Source organism: Choloepus didactylus, chromosome 6 (genome assembly GCF_015220235.1).
Source record: "Choloepus didactylus isolate mChoDid1 chromosome 6, mChoDid1.pri, whole genome shotgun sequence".
In the NCBI taxonomy this organism is placed as follows: domain Eukaryota; kingdom Metazoa; phylum Chordata; class Mammalia; order Pilosa; family Megalonychidae; genus Choloepus; species Choloepus didactylus.
The window spans coordinates 89,369,133-89,390,706 of NC_051312.1; the positions used below are offsets into that span (position 1 = coordinate 89,369,133).

The following is a 21,574-nucleotide window of genomic DNA, read 5'->3' on the forward strand; positions in this document are numbered from 1 at the left end:
AAACCTCTGTTAGCTGGGAAGGCACGTGGCTGGTGTCTGCTCCAAAGTTCTGGTTTCAAAATGGCTTTCTCCCAGGATGTTCCTCTCTAGCAAGCTTGCTCCTCTGCAAAACGTCACTCACAGCTGCACTCCGTTCAGTCTCTTTGAGTCAGCACGTTTATATGGCTCCCCTGATCAAGGCCCACCCTGAATGGGCAGGGCCACATCTCCATGGGAGTATCCCACCAGAGTCACCACCCACAGCTGGGTGGGGCACATTCCAAGCAAATCTAATCAGCACCAAAAGTCTGTCCCACAAGACTACATCAAAGATAATGGTGTTTGGGGGACAAAATGCATTCAAGCCGGCACAGTGACGGTCGTGGTGGTGGTGATGATGGGATTGGCAAATTGATGGGAGTGATGATGATGATGATGGAGATATCAGTGAAACTGATGTTGTAGAGACAATGGTAGGGATAATGATGGTGTTAGAGATAGTGATATTTATGCTGGTGATTCTAAAGTTTCAGATGATGGTGATGATAATAATGATTATGTTATTTACGGTGCCAGTGGTGGCGACCATGAATGAGTCAATGATAATGGTAATGGCAATGTTGGTCACTAGTATTCAAATGATACTGATGGTAAAATGGATGATGATGCTGGTGATGTTAATGGAGATGATATTTAAAATGATGGGAGATGATATTTAAAATGATGGTGGTGGTTGTGGAGGTAATTTTCAGGGTAACGGTGATTATTATGATGCTAATAAAGGCAATCAACAATGTGGACACCAGTAAGGGTCGTGTCAGTATGACTCCATGGCATGTGAATATATCTCAATAAAATTGAATTATTAAAAAAAAAAATATTCAGCCACTGGCATTTCACTTCATTTTTTCAAAACACTCTTGTTGAGCACCTAAAGGCCAGCACAAATAGAATGCTGCTGGTTGCCATTGCTGCTAATGAAGTGACAGCCCTCACCCTCTCCCCTCCTAGAGCTCCCTCCCTGGTCCACAGCCATCTCTGAGCAGAATCACTGGCATTCAGCTGACCGCCCTTGGTGTATGTCTTCCCAGGGTGAGGACTCCTCCTCTGAACAAAGCCCTGGGGGATCCCCAGAGAAGCAGGATGGACTTGTCCAGATTGCCCCAGACCTCAGTGTGATCCAGTTCATCAAAGGTGAGTGAGCTCCAGGCCATGTTATAAGAGGTGGGCCACGAGGCATTTGAAGCCCTACAGGATCCAGCCACTTCCTGCCTTTCTTGAGTCACCTTCCATACCTACGCCCGCCTCATTAGCAGCTGTATGTTCCTTGTGAATCTTTGCTCTACCTGGAACATCATTTTTTGTTGCCATCTATCAAAATCTTTCTTGTCCCTCTAGGTGAAGCTCCAGTGTCACTCCTCCTTCCAAGCCTGCGTCTCTCCCTCCTCTGGGCTCTCAGAGACCTTGGAGCCTGTGTGTCAGCTTAGCACTGTGGCTTGTTCTTATACCTTTCCTCAATAGTGAGCTCCTAGAAGTCGGGGCCTAAGCTGGCTCGTCTGTAACCCCTCTTCCTACAAACAGGTAGCCCTCAGTAAATCTTTGTTAAATTCCCTGGCTGTGGCACGGGCAGAAGGAGCTCTGGGCTGAAATCCAGAGACCTCGGCTTTTGTCTTGGGCCCTTGCTCCAATGGTTTCCCATCCGTACAGTGAGGGGTGGACTCAGTGATCTAAGGTCTAGGTGGCTGTGATCCTGAGACTGTGACCCAAATTGATTGGTAACCAGGGTACCTGCGATTAAGCCATCCTTTCAAAAGAGTCTCACCCCACGAACACTGATGGAGGGCCCACTGTCAGCCACTGGACAGCAAGTCAGGAGGCCTGGATCTGAAACCTGCCCCTAACACTGATCAGTATATGGTCTTGAAGAAGTTACTTTCCTTCTCTAACCTGTGTCTCCTCACCTGAAAGATTGGATCAATAATCCTTGCTCTGCCGCTCTCAAGGACGGTTGTAAGAATCAAATGGGATGATAAATGGAAAGCCTTTTCCATTTACAAAAAACTGAACTTATATAAAGTACAATTATTATTTCAATTATCACTCCTACCCTGCTGTTATTATTCCAACCATCTCCCAGGACAGTAAATTGAGCTGCCTGTGGTTTAGGAGGGTGATAACCACAGGGTTTGCTCAACTTCTCACCAAGGACTTGTACAAAAGGAGGGAATTAGGCCTAATTCTTAGGAAGAGCTTCCTAAGATGTGGCTTTGGGATACCAGCGTTCCAGCCCCTGGTTCCCCAGCATCCCCAGAGAAGTGGGGGACCTGGGCTTCATGGGGCTGGGCAGGACTTTGGATTCCCTGAGCTCAGGTCCTGCACCCAGCTGCTGGAAGGCCCCGGCATGCTGCAACATGGAAGAGATTATTAATCACTGTTTTGGCTCCTGCCCAGGGGAAGGCCGGGGCCAGTTGCTGAAAGTGGATCCTGGAGTGGGTATCCTGGGCCAGATGGTCTCTGGTGGTTTTAGCTTCTGTAAGCGCCTGTAGGAGACTGAGTGGCACTGGCCACAGGCCCGGGGGCTGGTCAGCCAACCTGGCTTCTGGGCTTCCGATGAGCTCTAGAGGGGCCAGTCTGACTCTGAGGCCTGGTCTTGACCACCTGGGACCACGGGGAGGGGAACAGAGGAAGGAGGAGCCACAGCCCTTTGGCTGGAGGACGTCTAGACTCTTGGGGGTGACATAGTCCCTGAGTTGGGGGGAGGTCCCTGTAGATGGAGATGCATAGTGTCTGAATGGAGGGAGAACTGCCTTGTCTAATGGAGGAGACCTGGTCCCCAAGCTGGAGGAGGCCCCTGTCTGATGGGGGAGACTAGTCCCTGAACTGGAGGAAATTCCTCTCAGTGGGGGGTGACATTGTCCCTGAGCTAAGACAGACCCCTGACTGATAGGAAAAAAAATATATATAGTCTCTAAATGGAGGGAGGCCCTGTCCTACCTGAGGGAGGATGCCTGGCCTCTGAGCTGGGGAAGCCCCTGCCTGATGGGGCAGACACAGTCTCCAAGTTGAAGGAGGCCCTGACCTGTCTGATGGGGGAGACATTGTGCCTGAGATAAGGGAGGCCCCTGTCTAATGGGGAGGACATGCCTTGTGCTAGAGGCAGCCCCTGGAGGTCCCATTCAGGTGTCTCTATCTAAGTGAAAGGCACAGCCCCTGTCCTCCAGGAATTTTCCATCTGTTCTAGAGACGGGCTCTGGATGCTGAGGAGAGATGGAGGATGAGTACAAAACCCACTGCAGTGATTAGCACAGGAGAATGGCTGGAAGAGGGAAACCATTCGTGAGATGGAATCCTCTGGAGTCAGGCAGCCAGAGAGAAACAGAAATGGGGCGGGGATAGCACTAGGAATCAGGAGACCCCGGGCAAATCCTGGCCCCACCCTGGCCTCTCTGGGTTAGATGACCTTGGGCCAGGCCTGTCCATCTCTAGACTTCACCTGTACAACTTGTGCCAAGCCCAGATTAAAATTCCGTGGCTCATATGGGATATCATGTGCTCCAGGCAGAGCAGCTCACTGAGGGAGGGAGGCTGGAGAAGCTACCTGGGGTGAGGGCTGAGCATCACACTTCCCCACCCCAAATGCTGGCTGAAGGCTCTGCATGCATAGCAGGGACTAGGGACAGGAGGTGGGCCTGGGAAGTAAAGGAGGGGGAATTCCATGGCCCCTGCCCCCTGCCTGGACTGTTTGTTTTTATTTTCTGGCTCCCAAGGAAACAGCTTCTGGTCCAGCTGGGGGGTTGGGGAACCAGATGGCTTGGCCATGCTCTGAGGACAGACAGAAATCTTCTCCCATGACAGACGCTCTGGTACTGCAGCGGCAGAACCGGGAGGGACCCCAGTTCTGCCTAGAGGACTCCCATGGCCGTCTCTCCCTGCCAGCCGAGTCTGGAACAGGGTTTGCACCTCTGAAAAAGCCTCTTCTTAGAAAGACCTACCCTTCCTCCCACACCTTCTGTCTAAGTTCAATCTTGCCTACTGCAAGCAAAAACACATCGCTTCCTCTTTTGTTGTTAGTGGAGAGAGGTTCATACGCATCAGAACAAAGAGCATTCTTGGACATCACTCTGGCTGCCCTACTGCCAAGGGCACTGAAACCCAGAGGGAAAGGGACTTGCCCAATCTTATGTACCCTTCAGTTGAACAGACTTGCAACGAAGGTAGCCTGTGAATGCGGTATGGTTTTAGGAGCTAGCGGGGGATTGGAGAGGTCATCGGTGGCCACCAGTCACTTCTATTCTTGTCTCCAAGTTTGCCCCTCCTGTGCCCCTACTAAGAATCCCTTTTCCTCTACTCTCCACCTCTCTGGAGCCTTCCAGTCTTTAGGTCCTAGATCTGTCCTACCTCCTCCAGGAAGCCTCTATGCTAAGCCTTTCTGGAGGTCTTAGATCCTGCCCCAGACAATTTGACGTTTGATCACATACTAGTCTGTATGTTTATTCATTCATTCATTCATTCCACAAATATTTATTGAGTGCCTACTATGCCCCAGGCTCTGGAGATACAACAATCAACAAAACAGACAAAAATCTCTGCCCTGAATGAAGCTTACATTCTGGTGGGAAGACAATAAAACTGAATGAGTAAGATGTATAGTATGTTACATAAAGCGCTATGGAGAAACGTAAAACAGGGATGGGGGAGATCAGGGGATGGCATGCAATTTTAAATAGGGGACTCTGGAATGAGAGAAGGTGACATTTGAGTAAAGGCTCGAAGGAGGTAAGAGAGTGACCATGTGACTATCTGGAGAAAGAGTTTTCCAGGCAGAGGTTACAGCGAGTGCAAAGGCCCCGAGGTAGGAGTTGTCTGGTAATGATGAAGGAAGAGCAAGGAAGTCGTTGTGGTTGAAGCCGGATGAGCCGGGAGAGCAGAGTGGTCTGGAGCCACGTTGAGACTGAGCAGAGCTCTGCAGGCCGTGGTGGTGACTTTGGCTTTTACTCAGCATGAGATGAGGGAGCCATTACTGGGAGCACTTTGGGAACAAAAGCCAGTCTTCTTGATTGGCAAACCTGGCTAAGTTACCTGGCTCCTGCTTAAAACTCTCTCATGGCTCCCAGTGCCCTTTGGGCTGACCTTCCACACCCATCATGACCCAGTTCCTGCTGACCCCTCCAGTCTTGCTCTGTCTCTTCCACACACATGCTTGACATGATCACTTTCAGTTCCCTGAGGGCATCACGGTCTTCCAGGCCTCTGCCCTTATTATATGCCAGTCGCTGCACTAAGCGATGGACAAACGTTAACACCGCTAAGCCCCACAGCCACACGGGGGTGAATAGCACCTCCCACTTTACAAAACAGAATGAAACAGTTCAGAGACAGGGAGCAAATTGCCCAAGGCCACACAGCTAGTAAGTGGCAGAGAAAGGATTCAAAATCCAGCTCTCCCTGACTGCAGTGCTGCTGTCCTCCCTCTCTCTTTCCTCATCTGCTGCAGCTGCCAGGCTGTCCTGTCCTCTAAGGCCTCACTCGAGCATCCTCTCCTCTAGGAAACCATCCCGGACCCATCAGATAGGGTGAAAGACTCCTCTGATCTACAGCCCTCAGGGTTTCCTGTGGTCTCATTCATTTGTTAATTCAATCAATCCATCACAAAGTATTTTATTGAACACCTACTATGTGCCAGGCAGTGAGATAGGAGCTGGGATACAACAGGGAACAGGGGAGGCATGGGCCTGTCCTTCCAGAATACATATGCCAATGGGGAAGCCAGTTCTGAACAAGTCATCTCATGGGTGGCGTGTGTTAGAAGAGGTAGCAGAGGGAGCAATGGTGGGGGGTGAGGCAGGGCAGGCTTCTTAAAGAAGTGACATTTAAGTGGAACTCTGAAGGATGAGCAGGCGTTTACTAGTCAAAAGTGGAAGAAGGCAGGAAGGGAAGAGTCATCAGGCAGAGGGAACAGCATGTACCAAGGTCTTTAACTGGAAGTCCTGGGGCTTTCAAGGAACCCAGAGTATCCAAAGCAAAGGAGAGGGCAAGCAGATGAGGCTTCAGTGAGGGAAGGGGCTCGAGCAGATAGAGGCTTGAAGGCCAGGCCAAGGGACTGAGTTTAGTCCTGTGAGTAATTGGGAGCTATGGAATGTATTTGAGCAGGAGAGTGACTGGGTCAGATTTGCATTTGTAGTCATGGTCTTTATCTCCTTGTGCTGTATGGTGGATATCTCCAGATCTGTTTTAACAGGTGAACTCTTTGAGATATGGGAGCAGGAGGGATTCATTACTATGACTAGGTTGCCCAGTTCAGGGCTGGCACACACTAGGTGCCAGGGTATGTGTTCAGTATGTGAAGACTGAGGGGACAGTTGTCCAGCCCACAGTCCTCCACTTACGGCTGAGGCCCCAACAGAAGCTCAGCCGAAGCAAACTGAACAGAGGAAAACTGGGATCAGTTCACCTGGTGCACTAACCCAAGGACTCTTACCCACAAGAGATGTGTCCCACAGCCTGGGGTGGGAAGAGGGAGAGCGTGCCCAGGGGACAGTTACCCAGCAAGGGGGACACTCTCTGCTTGAGGGCCGGGTGAGCAAGGCAGGAGGGTGCTTGGAAAGACCGGAGCAGTCAGAGAAGCTTTCTGGAGGAGAGAGGATTGAGCCAGACCTTGAAGGGGGTGGTGGGAAGTGATGAGTCTGGAGCAGTGCAGGCCCTGGCCAGGTGTGGGGGCCCAACCCAGGAGAAGCAGGAAGAGGGGAAAGAAAAGTCAGCAACAAAATTTCACCTATTCAGTTCCATGCCTGGGTCTGTGCTGAGGACACAGAAGAGAAGAAAAAGGCCTGGGCTGGCTCGGAAAGGGCTATGGCAAACTAGGATAGAATGGGCTTAGTGAAAATAAAAATGGGATGAATGAATGGAATGGAAGAAATGAAATGAGATGAATAAATAAAACAGAATTAGATAGGATGGCATAGAGTAGAATTATATGGAATGGATTAGAATTGAGTGGAAAGGAACAGAATTCAATGGAATGGGAAGAAACGGAATTTTTAAAATGCAGAGAATTAAACGGAATGGAGTCAAATATAATGGAGTCGAATTGAATGCAATAGAATTAAATGGGATGGGATGGGAACATGTTCTAGTTTGCTAATGCTTCCAGGATGCAAAACACCAGAAATGGATTGGCTTTTATAAAGGTGGTTTATTTGGTTAAAAAGCTACAGTCTTAAGGCCATAAAGCGTCCAAGGTAACACATCAACAATCAGGTACCTTCACAGGAGGATGGCCAATGGTGTCCAAAAAACCTGTTAGCTGGAAAGGCATGTGGCTGGCGTCTGCTCCAGAGTTCTGGTTTCAAAATGGCTTTTTCCCAGGACGTAGTAGACTGCAGTTCCTCAAAAATGTCACTCTTAGTTGCACTTGGGGTATTTGTCCTCTCAGCTTCTGCAGAGCAAGAGAGCAAACTGTCTCTCCTGCAGCTCCTCTCTTCTCAGCTCCTGTACATTCTTCAAAGTTTCCCTCTTGGCTGTAATGTCACTCTCAGCTGCACTGAGTTCCTTCTGTTTGTCAGCTCATTTATTTGGCTCCAGGGATTTAATTTAGACCCACCCTGAATGGGTGGGGTAACACCTCCTTGGAAATTATCCAATCAGAGTCATCACCCACAGCTGGATGGGGCACATTCCAAAGAAACGCTCAAAGAATGACAATCTAATCAGCACTGATACTTCTGCCCACACAAGATTACAACAAAGATAATGGCGTTTTGGGGGACATAATACATTCAAACTGGCACAGAAGGAAAGGGTGGAACAGAATTAAATGAAAAGGACTGAACACAGTGTAATAGAACTGATTCAGGGAGAAACAGATTTAAACTGAGTGGGCGAGGACAGGACAGAAATGGATGATGAATCTGGCCTGCCTGCCCAGCCTGCCCATGCTGACCTCCTCCCCTCTCACCCCAAAAGTCTTCCCCAGGGTGCTGCTGCGGACCCTGCGCCACCCCATCTTCCTGCTGGTCGTCCTGTCCCAGGTGTGCCTGTCGTCCATGGTGGCGGGCACGGCCACCTTCCTGCCGAAGTTCCTGGAGCGGCAGTTTTCCGTCACCGCCTCCTTCGCCAACCTGCTCATCGGCTGCCTCCCCATCCCGTTGTCCATCATGGGCATCGTGGTGGGGGGCGTCCTCGTCAAGCGTCTCCACCTGGGCCCCCTGCGCTGCAGTGTCCTTTGCCTGCTGGGGTCGCTGGCCTGCATCCTAATCAGCCTGCCTCTCTTCTTCATCGGCTGCTCTACCCATCAGGTTGCAGGCATCATGCCCCCGCCTGGGTGAGTGCAAGCCTGGGGAAGGGCGGGACCCAGACAGAGGCCAAGTCAACGGGGCCTCCCACCACCACAACTCTCACCCCCACCCCAGCACTGGTCCCCGACCCACTCCACCCACGCCCCACCTACAAGTTCCCTATAGGAGTAGCTCAGTTGCAGGCTGTGGGGCGATCTTTCTTGAAGGCTCTAGTGAAGATGTCATGCACCACTAGAAAGGGCAGGGATGGAACTGGAGGCTCAGGGAGGCTCAGGCCTGGGGAGGGGTGGAGGCTGCGACAGAGCAACCCCCCTGCCCCGTGATGGTGACCTTTCTAGAGGTGGGTGGAGGATGCAACACAGGAGACTCAGCTCAGGGGAGGGATTTTGCTCCCAGGCAAAGGAAGGTCTTGCCGGGGAAGGATCGAGCTCTCCATCCCTCAGGAGGTGGGGTGGGGGGAGTCGGGACGAGCAGGGGCTGGATGGCCCCGTGTGGGAGGCTGCAGAGGGGGCTTACAAATGGGAAGAAGCAGTTGGACTGGCGAGCTCTGAGGTTCTTGGTTCTTTAGAGTCTGGGAGCTGAAACTCTGCTGTTCCATGATCCTAAAATTCCAGAATGCTCCGTTCAAGTCTGTGAGGCAGCACCTGCCTCCCCCTCCAGGAAGAAGGCCCATGATGCCTCGCTCCCTCCTGCCACCTACCTAACTACACCCCTATACACCCTCTCCTCTTGGGAGCTGTCTCAGAGGCCTTGGGAGGATGTTGGAAGTTCCATTCCTGCCTCTTCTCCAGAATGAGTTCATTTTTCCTGGGAACCACTCCAGGCTTAGATTGGCCCAACACCCAGCTAGAATTCCCCAACTTTCTCTGTCCCTGGCTCTCCTTTGGCATCTCTGCCCTCTGCCCAGGTGCTGACTTTTGGCAGAGTCCTGTGGCCCGACCTCCTGAGGGGCCCTCCATTCAGGCAGTGCCAGCCGGTTCTCCCCACCTCCTGAGATGCGCCAAGACAGTGTCAGACACGGACTGCAGCTTGGCAGGGGAGGAGGAGGGGACTGTGCTGGCCCGTGATCCTCCTCCCCACTCAGATGGATACCCCCACACTAGGGAGGCAACCGGGGAGCTCGCCTTTGCCCGATGCCCCACCTCCCCACCCCCAACCCTGGCCACAGGCCTTCTCAACACGCATCCCACCCCAGCTTTCCTAGTCAGTGCTGCCCCATTTTTCCACGGAACTGATTTCTCTAGCCTTGCCTGGCTAGGGCTCTGCCTGGGCCTCTGTCCCACACTGACCGCAAGCCCAGGGCTCTTTCAGCTTCCATGCCCCCGCTCCCTGCAGCCTGGCCACTTGTGTCACCCTGGCTGAGGCTGCAGCCTCTCCGGGCCTCCATCTCCTGGTAGGTCTGCTGTGCTCCCTCCTGGATGTGAAGCCAGGCCATGCTTTGAGGCCCAGGGGCCTCCTCCTTCCTGCCTCCCTCCCAGGGTGACCTGCCCCTTCCAGCTTGGCCTCTCTTCTGACCTTCTGCCCACCCGCCCCTTACCCTGGCAGGAACAATTGGCAGCCTGGAGCAGGGGCACTCGTGGGATTTGTGGGGGGCCCTCAGAAGGGAGGCAGGTGGGGCTGAACATGTCCTGGACACAGTGAGCAGGGTGGGGGAGTGAGCAGAGATGTCATGAGACTGCAGGATGGGGACGAGAGGGGGATCCCCACTGGGCTGATAGGGAAACCGAGGCCCAGGGAGGGGCAGGAACAGCTAGGAGATCCCACTGCCAGTCAGGTCTCCTGACTTGATCCCACACTCAGAGCTCCGATTTTCTGAGAAAAGGAAGCAAATCAGCTCATTGGGAGAAAGGCACTTTTCATCTGACACTAAATACTGGGAGGAATTTATCTTGTGTTCCTTATAGAAGGATCATTGAGGAACAGAGATTTTGTTTGTTTGTTCTTTATCTTCACCTTTTCATTTTGAAATACTTTCAAACTTACAGGACAGTTGCAAAAACAATACAAAGCCCATACAGAGAACTCCAAACACCCAAATCCACCAATTTTAATATTTTGCAACATCTGCTGTATCATTCCTTATTTGTCTGTCTATCTATCTACCCATCTATCTGTTTTCTAAACACTTGGGAGTAGAGATTTTTGCAGAAGAAGCTTAGAGACTCTATTATCTTGGGACTGGAGGCGGCTCAGAGGTTTCTGGTCCAACATCCTTTCCCACCCCTCCCACTGTGGCCTCCCTGCAGCATCTGGGCCTTCTACCTGCTCGCACCTCCATTGCAGGGAGCTCAGCACCACACCATGATGGGGAGGCAGAGCTGAAATCTCAGGCCATCATGACGGCGGGTGGGGTGCAGGCTGCAGGAGGGAGAGAAAGCCAGGCCAACCCTGCCGGCCTTCTCTCCCACCAGTGGCCAGCCTGGGCCCGTGCTGTTTCCTGGCTGCACAGAGCCCTGCTCCTGCTCGCCAGACAACTTTAACCCCGTCTGCGACCCTAGCACCCGTGTGGAGTACATCTCGCCCTGCCATGCAGGCTGCACAGGCCGGGTGGTCCAGGAGGCTCCGGATGATGGACTGGTGAGTCGGGCTGCTGACGGCTCTGCCTCTCCCTGTCTCTGTTGCCTGCCACATTCTCCACCTCTGGATCATTGCTAACGTGAGCTCAGCCATGTGCCAGGGGACCAGGGGACAGGCATGAATAGATGTGCACCCCCAGCTGTCCGTGCAGGGGAGACCCAGAAGGAAATAACTCACAGCAATGCCAAGTGTGCAACAGGTGTGCAAAGTGGCCCCTATGAGTACACAGAAGGATGGAAGGAGATATATCCCATTAGGGAGGGTCTCAGAAGGCTTCATGGGGAAGTGGCCCTTGAGCTGGAGTGTCGAGGGTGAGTAGGCAAACTAGGATGTGGGAGGGGAGGGTCTTCCAGGCCGGGGGAGCAGCATAAGCAGAGATCTGGAGACACAAAAAAATATGATGTTTCAAGAAACTTTGAAGAACTTTTTGGGGCAGAAGCATAAGAGTTCATGGAGGAAAGCCAGGCCCAGATAAGGAAGGGCATTGAATGCCAAGCCAAGAGTGGTGACTTTGACCTGAGAGCAACGGGGAGCCATGGACAGGTTTTGAGCAGAGGAGTGACAGCGTCAGGTCTGTGTTTGATCGTGCTGGAGGCCACAGTGTAGAAGGTGAGCAGAGTGCAGGATAGGAGACAAGTAGTCCGGTGAGGAGGCTGTATAATCAGCTGTGGATTCTCCGTGAAGCCTAGGAAAGGTCAGTTGGCTCCCCTTTCCCTTTCTCCTCATCTTCCCAAGTGAGGAACCTGCAGGCTGGACTAAACATGTGAGTGCAGGTAGCGATGTCAGGCTGGTTGTTATGACAACACCTCCCTCTCTCCAGCATCCCCTCCACTCTGTGACATGGTGTGTGGGGCATGAGCATCCGAGCCCAAGGGCTCCTCTGGGGACAGTGTAAATCCCGCTGCTGACTGTAGGCTCTTCAGAAGCCAGCTAGACGCCTCCAGGCTGTGTAAACTGTTTGCATTTGGAATGATCACAATCCAGCCTTTTTGGCCCTCCCACACTCACTGTCCCCAGGCCCTGCAGGGGTGGGTGGGGCAGTATCCCCAAGGAGGCAGTGACCCCCGTGGAGAGGAGCCCCCAAGTACTTAGGCCGCTACCTAATTCAAATCCCTGTTCTGCCTCTACTGTGGTCAAATTATTTAATTTCTTTGCCTCCGTTTCCTGATCTGTAAATCCAGCAAGAGAATTAAGACCCATCCTGATTGAGCTAGGCCACACCTTAACTGAAGAAATCTCATCAGAAAGTCCTACTGACAGTGGCTTCTAACCACAGGATTGGATTTGATTTGAGAACATGTTTTTCTGGGAACATACAGCTTCAAACCACTACAACGCACCCGCCTCCTCAGGTTGACTGTGAACTCCTTGGCGTGGGGACAGGTCACTCCCAGTTTATGAACGAAGGAATGACCAAGGGCAAAGTGGGCAGCTCCAGGGCTCAGGGGATGGGGGCTGAATCCTCCAAGAGAGCGAGACTCAGGAGCAGCTGGAGAGATTGAAGTCATTCATAAGAACTTCCCGCCATGGAAGAGGAAGGTCTCCAGCCTTTCTGTCCATCCCAGCAACCTTCTGCCTCTCAGAAAGGGAACAAGGACAGGATACCTTTCTTCCATATTTCTCCCCTTACCTGTCTCTCCATTGTATCTCCAGCCCAGGGAGCTGCTCAGCCAGCAGGTAAAGCCCAAAGGCCACTTTTCCCGCAGTATAAATGGTGTGTACTCAGGAGGCTGTGTGTGGCCACACAGCCTGTGACATATGTCAGGCAGGGTAAGGGAAAGAGCACCCAGGTCCCCAAGCTTGAATCCTAGAGCCTCTCTCTCTCCCTCTCTCTCTCTCTGACTCTCCCCTCTTCTCTCTTTGCTGCCTTTCCCCAATTTCAGCTCATAAATATCTCTCAAATCAGAAACCTTTCCTCCAGCCACGCCCCCACCCCCACCTCGTGCCACTCTCCATGCTGGGCCCTGCCCCCTGCCTCCCCCACCCAGTCTCCCCTCCACGCAGCAGCCGGAGTGGCCTTCGTGATAGCAGGTCTAGCCTCTCCCATGCTTAAAGTCCTTCCAAGGATGGATAAACAAAATATAGTATATCCATACGAGGAATACTATTCAGCCATAAAAAGGAATGAAGTTCTGGTACATGCTACAACATTGCTGAATCTTAAAAATGTAATGCTAAGTCAAAGACGCCGGACACCAAAGGACAACTATCGTGTGATTCCACTTATATGAACTATCTAGAATAGGCAAATCCATAGAGACAGAGAGTAGACTAGAAGTTACCAGGGACTGGGGTGAGGGGAAGGATGGGGAGTTATTGCTTAATGGGTACAAAGTTTCTGATTAGGGTGATGAAAAAGTTCTGGAAATAGAGGTGATCATTGCACAAAATCGTGAATGTAATTAATGCCACTGAATTGTACACTTAAAAATAGGTAAAATGACACATTTTGTATTTATGTATTTTACCACAATAAGATAAAAAAAAAAAAAAAAAAACTAAATACCTAAAATCCTTCCAAGGCTCCTTGCACCCGCGTCAGGGCTCCCTAACCTCTTTCATACTGGGAAGTACCTGAGGTTGCCTGGACTGCAAGTGAGAAGCCCTGAGGGCTCCAGCTGCCCCAGGCCAGCCAGGCCCCCTGGAGAGATGGTGGGATCAATTCCTGCACACGCCTCCCACCCGTGGCCTGCAGGTTGCTAGGACTCAGTGGTCGAGAAGCTCCAATCCACCAGAAGGAAAACCCAGGCTTCTGGGCTCAGCTTTGCTCCAGTCAGGCACCCAAAGGCACTGCTAGATCTGATCACTTTGGAAAAACTCCTTGGCTTAGGTTTTCCAGGCTGCCTTGAGGGTGTGAATTCAGGCTGCAATCAAGTACAACTGAGGGCCAGCCGGGGGCTATAATTCTCAAGGGAGATGGATGTTTCTTTGCAGTTTGCCAAGGGGGTTGTCATGTATTCCTTGGTGAGTCTTACATTCATAGTTCAGCCCTTGGAGGCGTCCCAGTGGGATTTCCTGTGAGAAGGAGTTAAGACTTGCACTCTCGCACCGTAGACCACTGAACCCCAAAAAGCTATACTCTAGTTGTACAAGGTTCTGCAAATGCCCTCAAGCCAAAACCTTGTTTCAGAACTCTACTCACTTTCCTGGGTTCCTGCCTCGTTCAGTACGAGACCTGAGTATATTTTACTTCCTGGCCAGCACATGGATGCATCTAGGACAATGTTTTCTGTAGTTTACCCAGCATTTTAACTTGTCAGCAGGACGATTGGCAGCACACCTGGTCCACCATGTTTCTGGAAACAATAATCCAGTTTCTTTTCATGATCTAGCCCCAGGAATAGGGGCTCTCCAGAACCCAGCACCCCGGAAGACCTCAAAGTAGGAAGGAAACTGATCTGGAAAACCTCTGAGTTCCTTCCCCAAAAGCATTCTTTGTTATTTTCATTTCTTGGACAGACCGTCAAGAACTTGTATGTGTGTGTGTGTGTTTATTGGACAGTGATACACTTCCACGTCCCTCCCCTTTATTTCCCTCCACTCCTGTCTTCCCCTACAGTCCCAGCCCAGGATCAGCCCAATCTGTGCACAGACAGCCTGTGTCCAGTTAGCTGCTTGACTCCTTAAGCCCTCCTGCCACCGCCACGGGGTCAGGAGTCCGGGAACCCAGCTGGCTCTGCCCCAGCTGGCTGTGTGCCCTTGGGCCTGTCACCAGCCTTTCTGGGCCTCGGGCCCTTGGCCAGCTGCTTGCCCTTGGAGGTTCCTGAAAGCTCTTCTCTGCCCTCCTCCACCTCCAGGTTTTCTACACCAACTGCAGCTGCGTGGTGGGGGGTGGCCCTGTGCCCGCAGGCTCCTGCGACTCAGCCTGCAGCCACCTGGTGCTGCTCTTCGTGCTCCTGGTCAGCCTGGCTGCGGCACTGATCAGTGTCACCCACACACCATCCTTCATACTCATCCTAAGGTGAAAGCATTGCCCAGCCAGGAAGCAGGGGCAGGGCAGGGCCAGGCTGGGTGGATAACAAGAGGTCCTTCTCTGCAGGCAGGACAAGGAAATCTGAGGGAAGAGTCTGAGGAGGAGGCCACTCAGGTGCCCTGGGCCCCCACAACAGACCAGCCCCCAACAGCCCTGTTTTCATTCTTAAGAAAACCTGCTGAGTTGATGGGTTTTTCTCTCCATCTTACAGATAAGGAAAGTGAGGCTCAAAGAAGTTCAGGAGCTGGCCCCAGGTCACACAGCAAGTGTTGAATGGAATAGTGCTGGTGCCCAGCCCAGAGCCCAGACCCTACCTGCCCCAGGGGAGAGGAGAACACACCTTAAGGCTCTGCTCTGGCCTCCCAGTCAAATGAGGGGACATCATGCAGGAGTGTCACCTGACTCCCTGCTCCCCTGCAACCTGCAATAGGCAAGTCACTGAAGGTGCCTCCATAAAACATCAGCACTTAGTAAGCACTTAGTAAGAGCCCACTGTGTACCCAGCCCCATGCTGAGCACTGGCTCTTGGTCATTTCTAGCCATTGTCCTGAGGATGCCTGCTGGGCCTAACAAATGGTCACCTGAGCCCAAAGGATAAGGGGACCTCAGAGCAAGAGAATTCCAAGTTTTCATTATATGGGGGATAATTTTACTCCTTATCTACTTTTTGGAAAATTAGAGGGGGATGGAGTCCCTTGCAAATATTAGAAGACACGTAGATCCCTAAGACAGGTTGGCCTCAAGAGAGAAAGTGCAGGAATCAGAAGCCCCAGCCAGCAGCCTGAATAAGGAGGGTTAAGATGCAGGCTCTGGTTGCACAAATCCTGGCTCTGCCACCTGTCAGCCTCGAGACCTTGGCTAACTCACTCCACCTGCCTAAGCCTCGGTCTCCTCATCTGTAAAGGGGGGGCTAATGATTTACCTGACTCACAGGGGAATGTGGGGGTTGTGGAGTAGAATTACTGAGCCCACAGAAAGCACCCCGCAAATGCCAGCCATCATTATAATTTAGAAGGAGGAGCCAGTGATTGCCAGGGGATCCCAGGCTGAGGCACTGCAGGGATTGGGGGAGCTGGGAAGGTGTCTGGCTGTCCCAGCTCCAGGTCCTGCCAAGGTTAGGAAAAGGGGGAGAATCTGGCAGGGCCAGCAGACAGGAAAAGAAGGGAGGTGTCTGTGACCAGGACCCCAGAGAGGGTCAAACAGGACCCTAGTGGTCGTTGGATGTGGTTGGTATACAGGGACCAGGCTCTGCAGGTTGAAGGAAGATGGGGTGCAAGACCTGAGCCCCCAGGCTGGGACTTCAGACTGAAGGAAGGCCAGCACTGGGTGATAGGAGAAAAGGGAGTGGTGACAGCTGCTCCCTAGAGACTGGAACCTTCTTAAACCTCATGTCACCAATGTGTTTGCTTGTTAGGGGAGTGAAGAAAGAAGACAAGGCTTTGGCTGTGGGAATCCAGTTCATGCTCCAGAGAGTTCTGGGTAAAGAGCCTGCTGGGCACCATTGGTGGTAGTTTGGGGGTCCAGATACCCACAGTGTGCCAGGCATGGGGGACAGAGGGATGAGCGGGACCCAGCCCCTGACTGACCTCAGGGCTCACAGACCTAACAGAGGCACCCTGGGCAAGCAGAAGCTAGAGAACCCTGCCATGGAGGCTCCATCTGATACCAGAATAAGGGGTGGGCTTGAGGGACAAAGACTTCCTGAGGGACCCCCTCCCTGTGAGGTCTCTGAGTGCCAGGGAGGGGGCTGGAAATGCCGAGCCTCTGTCGCCCCCCAGCCTGGATGCCCAGCCCCGTGATTCACGGCAGCGCCATCGACACCACCTGTGTGCACTGGGCCCAGAGCTGTGGGCGCCGAGCTGTCTGCCGCTACTATGATCACGACCTGCTCCGAAATCGGTGAGGCCTGGGGTGGGGCTGCTGGGGGGCTGTGGGAAGGGGCCTGGAAATGCACTTGGGATCCCAGGCAGGATGCCAGCCAGAGAGGGGAGGTGTGCTTTATGTCCACCTGACACGTGACAGGGACTGTATCCAGGGCTGAGCTTGCCAGACCTGTGAGCCAGACTGTCCCCTGATTTTATAGGTGCAGAGGGAGAGTGGGCAGCCTAAGGTCACACAGCTAATGACTGGCAAACTGGGCCTTGAACCCAAGCTGTCTGACCGAAGTCTGTGCAGGAACCATATGTGGTTCACAGCTGGGTCTGGGGGAGAATCAGGGACTATCCCAGCTGTGAGAGAGAGAGGGGGGCAGGTGGCTGGGGACAAAGCCCTGCCTGGGACCAGGAGGCCTGGATTCCAGGCCCGGCTCTGCCACCCTCATCGTGTAACCTGGCTTCTCTGGGGCTCAGTCTTCCTGTCTGTATAGTGGGGAGTTCAAAGGAACCTGAAGGCAGAGAGGCAACTGGCCCAGAGATGGGTATGGGGAGATTTGTTAGCAGGACTTGGGGGCATGGGCTGGTCACTGCCAACTCCAAGGAGGTCCCAGTTCCTGTGGGCCGGGACTGTCCAGGATGACTTCCTAGAGGAGACAAAGTCAAATAAGAGCCTTGGTTAGTTAGACAAATAGGGAAGAGGGAATTTTCTTGGAGGAGATCCAAAGCTGTGATTGTCAGACTGTAGGAGCCCTTAGAAAGTGTCCAGAGAGAGGCAGAGCTCAGGAAGGACAGTAGTAGGGAAAGGCAAGGATGCCCAGGCTTCTGCCCCTCTTCCCAGGGCTCCTTTGGTTGCTCTCCCTCCAGGTAAGGGCTCCCATGGGGGTTAACTCCAGGGGCTCCCCCTGTCTTTCCAACCACAACCCTGGGGCCATGGTGATAGCATCCCCTGTCCTGGGGCTGGAGGCCTCCTACCTCAAGGCCTCAGCCTCTCCAAATACACATTGGGCAATGTCTGCTGACCCCATTCTGCCCCCAAGCCCTGCATGGGAGGTCCTGACTTCAAGGGTTCCCTGCTCTTTCCCCCAGGTTCCTCGGCCTCCAGTTCTTCTTCAAGACCGGCTGCCTGGTCTGCTTCGCCTTGGTTTTAGCCGTCCTGAGGCAACAGGAAAAAGAGGCAGAGACCAAGGCAGCCCTACCCAGCCCTGGCCAAGAGCAGCAGCAGTTAATGCCAGGGCCAGAGAAGAAGCCCAAGGAGTCCAAAGTGTGAGCTGTCCCGGGGCCCCACCCTGGCCAAGAGTGACAGCCACAGCAGATACCTTCTCTGGGCCCTTTAACCCAGACTGTGTGTCAGAAGCCACCTGGCTCCTCAACAAACTTGCTGTGTGACTTCAGGAAAGTCACTGACCCTCTCTGGGCCCTCATTTGCTCATCTGAACCAATGCATTATTTGGAGGTTTGCTGTGTTGACCGGTTCCAAGCAAGAGGGTCTTCACCTTTCCTTCTCCACCCAGGCGGGCTGACTTAGGGACCAGGATTTCCCGAGTGGAAGGGCTGCACATCTTTCCCAAGGGGCCTGGGATTCAGAAGTGGGCCATATGGGCCAGGCTGCCCTCCACTAGGGCCGCAGTCTGGCTCTGCTGCTGACTCAGAGCACCCTCTATGACCTCAGCCACCTCCTCGGTAAGGTGGTAATGGACTTGCCTGCATTCAGGGTTGCTCTGACTGTGGTTATCTGTATGGTCAGTATGGCTTTACACTTTCTCCCAACCCCACTCTAGAGCTTCTGTCAAGAAGTGTCCCTTTGGCGCCCCCTGCAGGCAGATCCCTGAACTAGATTCCAAGGGGACATCCATGGGGAACTGGCCTGACCCTCAGGACATCCGGGCTTCAGGAGGCCCTGCAGGAGGGGCCCTGGCCTATCCTCAAGTGGCCCTGCCCACAAGGAGCCTTGGGACTCAGGAAGCCCCAGCCCCTACTCTCAGGGAGCCACAGTATGGGGCTGAGGCCTAATCTCTGCCTTTAGAGGCCCTGGTCTGAAGACGGAGGGAAACCCAGGCCCCACACTTGGGCAATTTTCTAACTCCAGAGACCAACACGCATCAGCACGCACTCACCCATACCTGTGCATCACCAAGATTTCTCACATTTGACCATGTGCCATCAAAATCACTGCAACCTCTTTTGTGAATAGAATTGTAATGTCACAAATTCCTTCCCGGTGACAGTCTGTGTCACCCAGGACTGTGTGGATGATGTCTGGTTCCATGACACCCAAGTTTTGGGGGGTGACATCTGGTTCTCTTTGATGCCTGGTTGGTACAAGGATTGGTTCTTTGTAGGGCTCAGGTTTGTAATCCTGGGAGCCATAATGCCCAGTTTTGCGTAATGTGCAAGTCTGGGTAATGCTTGGGTCTGAACAGCACCTTGCTTTTCTACATCCATCAGACCTCGTCTTGTTTCATGCCCAGTCCCATCTGGCCTGGTTATTTCCCTGGGAGGGGAAAAGAGTTTCCTGATCTGTTCCCAGCCCATTCTATTGCCACCGCACACCCCACCTGGCTGGGACCTGTCATTCAGGAGGCAGGAGACAAGACACCATCAGCAACCAGCTCCCAAGCCCTGGGTGCCCAGCCCTGTGCTGGGGGCTGTGGGCTAAGGTGGGGTAGGGAGAAGGGACACGCGTGGATCTTGCTCTGAGTGACTCCCTGTGGCAGGGGTTTGAGGCTGAAAGAAGAAGAGGAAAGACACAAAAGTTCTAATGCCCAATTTTGTTCTACTGATTGATACCTTTAAATATTTAGCATCTATCTGAGCTTGTATTTATCAATGCCAAGAACTTCAATGAGGCTCTTCCGACCAGAAGAGTCCTCCCTCCTGTTTCCCAGGTTTCACAGAAATAATCTGGAATTATAGATGCATTCACTTTTGCATAATGTCTCTTCTATCACAAAATCTTTTTTTACAACCTGTATTAGAGTTTGCAAAAACTGTATTATTTCCAGTTATTTAGATTTAAGTTTTACTGGATTCATGCTCACCATTATTTCTTGTCTATTACATCTTTCCCGATCTTTATATTCTGGTCTAATTGTCATTTGACTGAATGAAATGCATTCTTCTAGTAATAGTTTTAGAAATGCATTAAGACCGTGAGGCTTTCTGAGTCCTCACCTGTCCAAATGGTCATCCCCATTTTACAAAAGAGGAAATGGACTCAGAAAGGAAATATAACTTGCACAAAATCACATAAAAAATGAATGGTGGAGCCAAGGGGTAGATCCAGATTTTGTGGGAACTGAAGCTTATACAATTTAGGGAGCCCTCTTTAAGAAAAATAATACAAAACTGTGAATACAAAATTAGGCAATAAAGTGAATAGTTACTGTGAATGAGAAAAAATTAAAAAAAAAAAAAAACAAAAACAAATACATCACACAATCCAGAAAAAATAGCGTAATGTTTTTATTAACTAAGTGCCTTAGACACCTAGAAAATACTTTCGTTTCCTGATGATTGGAAGACTTTTCCACAGATCACCTTATGGTTCTGTCCATTTCAAACCTTGTTCTCCCCCACTACTCATGTCCTTCCAGGGTCAGGCAGAATAAATCACGTTCATATCATGATATGATCTTCGAATGTGCCACCTTAATGTCACAATGCCAAGTGTGTTGAGCAGTGGGTAAGAATATTCCTAGAAGCCATTCCCTACACAGAGACGGCTAGCAGTGATTTATCTATACGCAACCATGACCGAGAGCCACATAAATATCTCCTGATGAACCCGAGTTCAGTCTATCTCCAACTTGACTCCTTCTTAGACAAATATCAGAAATGCCTGTGGCCACCCCAACTACCTCAACAGAGGGAAACTGTGACACAAGGGAAGGTGGAGTGGGAAGAAATGGCAGTCTTTACTGATTGTGGTTGAAGTCTCTTGCCTTTGAAGATTTCACAAAAAAATACCACCATATGAACACATTGATGGGTCCCTTCCAGCTGCATTAGCTGCATGGTGAATCCACCTCTGAGTTGAGCTGAAATTTGAAGGAGAAGATGAGGTCCTTGTGCTTAAAATCTCCCAGGCCAGGCAGGGTGAGGAGATTCCCAGAGGCACCACAAGGTGAAGCTAAGGCTAGTTATAAACATGGCTCCCCCAGAGAACCTCTTTGTTTCTCAGTTATGACCTCTCTTGCTCTAAGCCAAATTCTGCGAATAAACTCATTACCCTCCCCACTATGTGGTACATGACTTTCAGGGATGTAAGTCATCCTGGCAACGTAAGACATGGCTCGCAGGGATGAGCCTGGCCCTGGCATCGTGGGATTGACAATGCCTTCTTGACCAAAAGGGAAAATGAATGTAACAAAACAAGGTTTCAGTGGCTAAGAGATTTCAAATAGAGTCCAGAGGTCATTCTGGAGGTTACTCTTATGCAAGCTTCAGCCAAATATTACAAATTGCCCTTGTATGTCAAGCCCCAACCAACAGTGTCCCTGAAAATCCTAAAGAAAACTAGGGGCTCTATCTAAGACTGTATAAAAGTTTTACTTGTTAAGTTTGTATTCCAGAAACTTAAAACCTCCAGATTGTTCCTATGCCAGATAAGCCCTGAAACGTAGAGGAACCAGTCTCTCCCAGAACATCAAACAGTTGCATCCCCCTACCCCATAATGTCGACACCCCTTTTCAACATGAAGAAGTTAGAATGGCAATTGCCCAAATATCCCTGAAGACTGAGAAAATGATCAAATGAGAGGGAGGAGTGGTAATGGAGAAGTTAGGATTAAACAAATGATTATGACTACTGAATCCTTATATAGATATTTCCTTTCAGTTTCTAGTGTGTTAGAATAACCAGAAGGAAATGCCTGAAA

The 21,574-nt window shown here is 51.5% G+C and overlaps 1 protein-coding gene across 3 annotated transcripts in view; it reads left to right on the forward strand.

Annotated features, from left to right (window-relative positions):
* The window catches only part of SLCO2B1 (solute carrier organic anion transporter family member 2B1), a 55,949-nt gene extending 35,626 nt beyond the window's left edge, over positions 1-20,323 (forward strand). For all 3 annotated transcript variants that reach the window (XM_037840678.1, XM_037840680.1, XM_037840679.1), the window contains exons 8-14: positions 1,071-1,173; positions 7,942-8,299; positions 10,685-10,850; positions 14,648-14,811; positions 16,238-16,302; positions 16,602-16,722; positions 17,784-20,323. In XM_037840678.1, the coding sequence (XP_037696606.1) occupies positions 1,071-1,173; positions 7,942-8,299; positions 10,685-10,850; positions 14,648-14,811; positions 16,238-16,302; positions 16,602-16,722; positions 17,784-17,964 (1,158 nt within the window). In that variant the 3' untranslated portion in view covers positions 17,965-20,323. The remainder of the gene's footprint in view (positions 1-1,070; positions 1,174-7,941; positions 8,300-10,684; positions 10,851-14,647; positions 14,812-16,237; positions 16,303-16,601; positions 16,723-17,783) is intronic.
* The last annotated feature ends 1,251 nt before the right edge of the window (positions 20,324-21,574 follow it).